Source organism: Cebus imitator, unplaced genomic scaffold (genome assembly GCF_001604975.1).
Source record: "Cebus imitator isolate Cc_AM_T3 unplaced genomic scaffold, Cebus_imitator-1.0 Scaffold66, whole genome shotgun sequence".
Classification (NCBI taxonomy): Eukaryota; Metazoa; Chordata; class Mammalia; order Primates; family Cebidae; genus Cebus; species Cebus imitator.
Genome location: NW_016107381.1, coordinates 5,541,383 through 5,549,495, shown reverse-complemented (window position 1 = coordinate 5,549,495; position 8,113 = coordinate 5,541,383). Strand labels below are relative to the sequence as shown.

Below are 8,113 nucleotides of genomic sequence, written 5' to 3'. Positions count from 1 at the left end.
AAAAAAAACCTGTGGCTGGACACCATGGCTCATGCCTGTAATCCCAGCACTTTGGGAGGACGAGGCAGGTGGATCACTGGAGGTCAGGAGTTTGAGGACCAGCCTGGCCAATGTGGTAAAACACCGTCTCTACTAAAAATACAAAAATTAGCTAGGCGTGGTGGCACATGCCTGTAATTCCAGCTTCTCAGGAGGCTGAGGCACAAGAATTGCTTGAACCTGGAGGGGCGGAGGTTGCAGTGAGCCGAGATTGCGCCACTACACTCCAACCTGGGCAACAGAGCGGGATTCTCTCTCAAAAAAATAAGTAAAGAAACCCTTTAGTGCATCTAACAACAGAGTCCCTATAGGGGCTGACAAAATTGAAGGGAGAAATGGGCAGTTCATTAATAATACTAGGGGACGTCAGTACTCACTCAGTACTCCACTTTTTTCCTTTATTTTATTTATTTATATTTTTGAGACTGTCTCCCTCTTACTCTATCACCCAGGCTGAAGTACAGTGGCACAGTCTCTGTTCACTGCAACCTCCCTCTTCTGGGTCCAAGCAATTCTTCTGCCTCAACCTCCCGAGTAGCTGGGACTACAGGCATGCGCCATCACACCCAGGTTAATTTTTGTATTTTTAGTAGAGAGGGGGGTTTCACCATATTGGCCAGGCTGGTCTTGAACTCCTTGTCTCAAGTGATTCACCTGCCTTGGCCTCCAAAAGTGCTGGGCTTACAGGCATGAGCCACCGGGTCCAGCCAGTATTCCACTATCAATATTGAGTAGAACACCTAGACAGAAAATTAAGGAACTGGAAGACTTGAATAATAGTGTCAAACTATGAAACCAATTAGGTCTAATAGACATTTATAGAACATTCCACCTAACAGCAGCAGAATACACCTACTTCTCAAGTACACATGAAACGTTCTCCAGAATAGATCATATGTTAGGCCATAAAACAAACCTCAATAAATTTAAAAGGATTGAAGTTTTATGAAGTAGGCCGGGCACAGTGGCTCATACCTATAATTCTAGCGCTTTAGGAGGCTGAGGCGGGAGGATCACTTGGGCTCAGGTGTTCCGAGACAAGCCTGGGCAACATAGTGAGACCTTATCTCTACTGAAGAAAAAAAAACAGTAAGCATGGTGCCACATCCCTGTAGTCTCAGCTACTCAGGAAGCTGAGGTAGGAGGATCACTTGAGCCCAAGAGGTTGAGGCTGTAGTGAGCCATGATTCTGTCACTGCACTCCAGCCTGGGCAACAGAGTGAGACCCATTCTCAAAAACAAGCAGCAAAAAAGAACTTACATGAAGTATGTCTCTGACCACAGTAGAATAAAATTAGTTATTAGCAACAGAAAGAAATTTGGGGAATTCACAGATATGTGGAAGTTAAATAACACACTCCTAAATAATCAAAAGAAGAACAAGCAAAACCCAACAGAGGCAGGCAGAAGGAAATAATAAAGATTAACATATAAATAAGTGAAATAAAGAATAGAAAAATGAGGGAAAATGAACTAATCAAAAAGTTGGTTCTTCTCAAAGATCAATAAAATTGACAGAGTTTTAGCTAGACTGACCAAGAAAGAGAGAAGACTCAAATTACTAAAATCAAGAATAAGAGAGAGGACATGACTACCAAATAGAAGAAAACTTTTTTTTTTTTTTTTTTATTATTAGAGGGCCTTGCTCTGTCTCCCAGGCTGGAGTGCAATGTGCAGTGGCATGATCACAGCCCCCTGTAGCCTCTATCTTCGAAGCTCAAGCATGCCTCCCCAGTAGCTGCGCTCACAAGTACACACCACCACTCCCAACTAACTTTTAACTTCTTTTGTAGAGTTAGCATCTCCCTATGTTGCCCAGACTGATCTCGAATTCCTGGGCTTAAGCCATCCCTTCCCGAGTGCTGAAATTATAGATGTCAGCCGCCTTGCCCTCCCAGAAAATAATAAGGGGAAAAAATATATATATATTCTAAACAAGGTCGCACTCTGTCACCTGTGCTGGAATGCAGTGGCGTGGTCACAACTCACTGCAGCCTCAACCTCTTAGGCTCAGGCGATCTTCTTATGTTAGCCTCCTGAGGAGCTTTGACTGCAGGCACACGCCACCACACTCAGCCTCCCTGATAAATTCTATCAAACGTTTAAAGAAGTATAATAGTAACACCAATACTTGATAAACTTTCAAAAAATATGGAGGGAACTTTTTTTTCTTTTGAGATAGAGTCTTGCTCTGTTGCCAGACTGGAGTCCAGTGGCGCGATCTTGGCTCACTGCAACCCCTGCTTCCTGGGTTCAAGCTATTCTCCTGCCTCAGCCTCCTGAATAGCTGAGGGATTACAGGTGCACGCCACCACACTAATTTTTGTTTTTTCAGTAGAGATGAGGTTTCACCATGTTGGTCAGGCTAGTCTCTTAACTCCTGACCACATGATCCACCCTACCTCGGCCTCCCACAGTGCTGGGATTACAGGCATGAGCCACTACCTGGCCACAGGAACATTTCTTAACTGATGCTTTCAGGCCAGTTTGTTTTAGGAAAGCAAGATGGGTTCAACATACACAAAAACGGTTGAGGGAAATACTAATACAATAAAGGGGAAAAATGAACATCTCAGTAGAAACAGAAAAAGCATTTAACAAAATCTAAAACTTTTTTATGTTGAGTAAAAGCATTCAACAAACTAGAAGAGAACTTAACCCTATAAAGGGCATCAGTGAGGAACCTGCAACTAACATAATAAAAGGTCAAAGACTGAAAGCTTTACCCCTAAGATGAGAAACAAGGCAAAGATGTCCGTTTTTGCCACTTCTACTCAACATTATACTGGAGGTGCTAGCCAGGGCTTTTAGGCAAGAAAAAGACATAAAAGACATTCAGATTGAAAGGGAAGAATTAAAACTATTGTTAAGTGACATTATTTTGTATTTGTCATCAAGTTGTGAAAGAAGCCAGATGCAAAAGGCCACATATATTATACACTGCATATGAAATATCCAGCATAGGCAAATCCATGAGACAAAGTAGATTAGTGATTCCCAAGGGCCCAGGAAGAGGAGGAGAGGGAAATGACTGCTTATGGATACAGGGTTCCTTTTATGTGTAACAAAAATGTTTTGGAACCAGATAATGATTATGCTTATGATTACATAACCTAAAACCACTGAATTGTACACTTTTAAATTGTGGATTTTATAGTATATTAATTATATCTCAATTTCCAAAAAAGAAAAGCAATTTGATTGCTTTTTCTTATTTTGGTTTATTGACATTTCTGTTTTTAAAAGGGCAAAAAAAAAATCTTCTGTGTATTGAGTTGGACACTGAGTAGTGTTTCTTTTGTTCTAGTTAGCATTCAGTCATCTTTTTTTTTTTTTAGTAGAAATTCCTAAGTCATCAATAAATTGCAGCCAAACTACTAGAAATAAAAATTTTTCTGTGTAAGCAGTCCCCAACAATGTTTCTGGGTAATAGTATTTTATTTAGTGTCATAATTATTAAAATTATAGTAGGTCACCTGTCAGTTAAATTTAGTAATTTTTACTGAGGTGGTATGTTTTAAAGTTTGGAATGCCCTTTTATTAAAAAAAAAAAAAATTTTCCCCCAAGACAATCTCATTCTGTCGCCCAGGCTGGAGTGCAGTGGCACCGTTTCAGCTCCCTACAACCTCCACCTCCTGGGTTCAAGCAATTCTCCTGCCTCATCCTCCTGAGTGGCTGGAATTACAGGTGTGTGCCACCATGCCTGGCTAATTTTTGTATTTTTAGTAGAAATGGGGTTTCACAATGTTGGCCAGACTGATCTTGAACTCCTGACCTCATGATCCGCCCACCTTGGCCTCCCACAGTGCTGGGATTACAGGGATGAGCCAGTGTGCCCAGCCTTAAAAACTTTTTTTTTTTAATAGACATGGCATCTTGCTATGTTAGCCAGGCTGGCCTCAAACTTCTGGCCTCAAGCAGTCCTCCTGCCTTGGCCTCCCAAAGTGCTGGGATTACAGGTGTGAGCCACAACACAATTTTTTTTTCTTACTTTATTATTTCTTTGAAAATGGAGTCTCACTCTGCCACCCAAGCTGGAGTGCAGTGGCATAGTCATAGCTTACTCACCGTGGCCTCAAACCCCCAGGCTCAAATGATCCTCCTGCCTCAGCCTCCTGAGTTTTTTTGGATGTTGTTGTTGAGACAGGGTCTCACTCTGTCACCCAGGCTGGAGTATAGGCGCCATCATGACTCACTGCAGCGTCAGTCTCCCAGGCCCAAGCAATCCTCCACGTTGGCCTCCCAAGTAGCTGAAACTACAGGTGCATGCCACCATGCCTGGCTATACTGTTTATTTTTTGTAGAGATGGGGTTTCACCATGTTAGCCAAGCTGGTCTCGAACTCCTGACCACAAATGATCCACCTGCCTCGGCCTCCCAAAGTGCTAGGATTACAGACATGAGCCACTGAACCTGGCCTAATGTCTGTGTGTGTGTGTGTGTGTGTGTGTGTGTGTCCCTAGATCTTTCCTCAGGAACTCTTTTTAATATAAAGTTTCATTGATTTGGCTGGGTGCGGTGGCTCACACCTGTAATCCCAGCACTTTGGGAGGCCGAGGCAGGTGGATCATTTGTGGTCAGGAGTTCGAGACCAGCTTGGCTAACAGAGTAAAACCCTGTCTTTACTAAATATAAAGTTTGATTAATTCTGTGACACAAGTGGCCTCAAACTCCTTGGCTCAAGCTGGAGTGTGATTTGTTATTCCAGGAGTTAGGGAAACTGAGGTACTGCAGTGGTTATTTTAAACTCTGCCAGCCAAGATAGATTTGGAGTGTTAGATTTGGCCCCAGCTCTTCTCATCATCCTAAGTTATTTTTTTGAGTCAAATTACGTTTTTAATCTTATACTAGCATTATTTAAATTTTAAAAGAAAACTACTGTCCTAAAATGAAAGGTGAAGAAATCACAGAATCCAGACCCTGTACTGTATTCCAAAATACCTTGGTCTAGGTGACTGCAATAGCAAAATCACATGAGGTCTTATTTGAGCAACAAGGCCCTTTTTCTTCTTGTTCACCTCTCTTTTCAGCTACCCAGTACCAGCATACAGATTGCTGAGTTGTGTCCTTTAAAGATTGACAATATGGCCAGATGCCAGTGAAATAGAATTAGCTTTTAACAGAAGGATCAAGCTCCTATGTGGGCTAATGTAGCAGTGGTTGAGTGGTAAATGATAATATCCAGGAGGCCAGTCTCCACTTATCTGTTATTCCTGTTCAGCTTTCAAAGGCACCATTAATGGCCTGGAGATGGGTTGAAGTGATAGGATTTACTTCAAATCACTGTAGATTGTTTTTGTGATGATAGTTCATTGTACTGTAATTCTATTGTCTTCCTCTGTACATAGGTTGAGAGCACCATTGGATGCTTACTTTCAGGTGAGCAGGACCCAGCCTGACTTGCCAGCTACCATTTACAATTCAGAGACTAGGAATCCTGTGTCTGAAGACTTGCAGATGTCTAGTAGTTCTGATTCTGACAGTGACAGCTCTACAGAGTATGGAGAGGTTGTTGACCAGACAGAGGAATCTGGAGCTGTCATTTCAGAAGGTCAGTATTTTATCCAGGTTTGGACTCAGAAGTCTAACATCCAGGAAGCTTAAACTTCAGAAGACTAGAAGCTCTAGATTTGTGCTTTAACACTTTCCCTTTTCTCCCCTAAATGTTGTGGATTCCTGTTTTATAGTATAGAGGCTTCACTGGCCATAATATAGAGAGGATTTGATCTGACTTACAGCTCAGTGTAATTTGTGACCCAGTGAGTCAGTCACTTTGTAATGGCATTTTATATTCTCTTTCGCTTTTTTAGACATCTGAGAAAATAGATTCGTTTTTTTCTTTTTCTTTTATTTTTTGACAAGGTCTGGCTCTGTTGCGCAGTGACAACTAGAGTGCAATGACAACAATCTCGGCTTACTGCAACCTCTTCCCTTAGGCTCAACCCATCCTTCCACCTCAGCCTCCCAAGTAGCTGGGACTACAGGCACACATAACCACACTGGCTAATTTTTAAAATTTTCTGTAGAGACAGGGTTTTTCCATGTTGCCCCAGCTGGTAATAAACTCCTGAGCTCAAGAGATCCACCTACCTCAGCTTCCCAAAGTGCTGGGATTACAGACAGGAGCCACTGCACCCAGCCTAGATTCTTTATTTAAGAGAAGTTTTGTTAATTCAGCCCCCTGTCTAGGCTGACACTTTCGAGTCCTAGTATGTTAGGTGTTATGCAAGTGGAACTTTATTTAACAGTCATAGGCAGAGACCTCCTAAAGTAGATGTCCTGCTTACATTAAAAACTTTAATCCCCAGAGGGTGCTCTTTCAGTATATTTTCCCACTGAAAGAATATTCTTGGATTATGAGTTGAAATATAATAAATCTATAAGTTCATATTTATATAATTTTCCAAAACCTCATTTGTCATTATCATAAGTTGTTAGAACCTCAACTCATTACTCCAAAAACTAGTAAATAATCAAGAATATGCTAATATTTTGACTTCCTGTATAAACTGTATTTAGGACAACCAGAGAGTTGATGAAGTATATTTTTTTTGTTGTTTTTTATTTATTTGTTTTTTTGAGACAGGGTTTCATTCTGTCCCCAGGTTGGAGTGCAGTGGCATGATCACAGCTCACTGCAGCCTTGACCTCCCATGCTGAAGCAATCCTCCCACCTCAGCTGACTGACTAGATAGGACTATATGTACGTGCCACCATACCTGGCTAATTTTTTGTAGGGATGGGGTCTCCCTATGTTGCCCAGGCTTGAAAGTTTTCTTAAATAAAAAATTTCAGCTGACTGCAGCAGAAGCGATAGAAAAGTCATCATTTTGTGACTCCTGATTAAATGATATATCTAGGCACAGATCATCAGTGGATCCTAAAACCAGTAGGTTGCAGGATTGATGGGATTCTTTTTAATACAGGGACCAGGATGATACCACCTGAACCCATTGGTCAATCTTAGCATCTCAAAAAAATAGGACAAGACCATATGTGCCTCTTAATGTGCTATAATCTGAAATACTCATGCCACTTAGGAAGTACTGTACATACACACACACCAGCCCCCCACCCCCACTGCCAAAAAAAAAGCCCTGAATCTACTCAAGACTCTTTTCTAATAACCAGTTTGCATAGTCTGTAGAAAAAGGGGTGGAGGAATGAGGTAAATAATACCTCAGAGATGTTGTCAATCATTTACATTAAAAATGTAGAATGTTTTACAAATGGAACATCTTTCTAGATCTAAATGTATATGGAAATTTAACATCTTGTAAAGGGAATATCTCAAATCAGTGGGGATAATTTTTAATGTTTTATATAACAGTAAACCAGCATAGTATATGATTCCACTTATATAAAATGTCCAGAAAAGGCAAGTCTAAAGAGACAAGATTAGTGGTTGCCTGGGTCTACAGGTGCAAGTGTGAAGTGACTCTACATGGGCATAAAGGATCTTTGTGGGCTGACAGAAATTGGGTTATGGTGATGGTTGCACAATGCTAAATATATTGTATGTAAAAGTTAAACAATTTCAAGCCGGCCATGGTGGCTCACACCTGTAATCCCAGCACTTTAGGAGACTGAGGCGGGCAGATCACGAGATCAAGAGATCGAGACCATCCTGGCCAACATGGTGAAACCCCACCACTACTAAAAATACACAAGTTAGCTAGGCATGGTAGCGTGCGCCTGTAGTCCCAGCTACTTGGGAGGCTGAGGCAGGACAATTGCTTGAACCTGGGAAGCAGAGGTTTCAGTGACCCAAGATCGCATCACTGCACTCCAGCCTGGTGACAGAGTGAGACTGCATCTCAAAAAAATAATAATAATTTTAGCCGGGCGCGGTGGCTCAAGCCTGTAATCCCAGCACTTTGGGAGGCCGAGGCGGGTGGATCACGAGGTCAAGAGATCGAGACCATCCTGGTCAACATGATGAAACCCCGTCTCTACTAAAGTACAAAAAATTAGCTGGGCATGGTGGCGCGTGCCTGTAATCCCAGCTACTCAGGAGGCTGAGGCAGGAGAATTGCCTGAACCCAGGAGGCGGAGGTTGCGGTGAGCCGAGAT

At 41.9% G+C, this 8,113-nt stretch overlaps 1 protein-coding gene across 2 annotated transcripts in view; it reads left to right on the top strand.

Annotated features, from left to right (window-relative positions):
• Nucleotides 1-8,113, top strand: part of RFWD3 (ring finger and WD repeat domain 3) — a 51,887-nt gene that overhangs the window by 23,661 nt on the left and 20,113 nt on the right. For both annotated transcript variants that reach the window (XM_017530553.2, XM_017530554.2), the window contains exon 3: nt 5,389-5,591. In XM_017530553.2, coding sequence (XP_017386042.1) covers nt 5,389-5,591 — 203 coding nt within the window. The remainder of the gene's footprint in view (nt 1-5,388; nt 5,592-8,113) is intronic.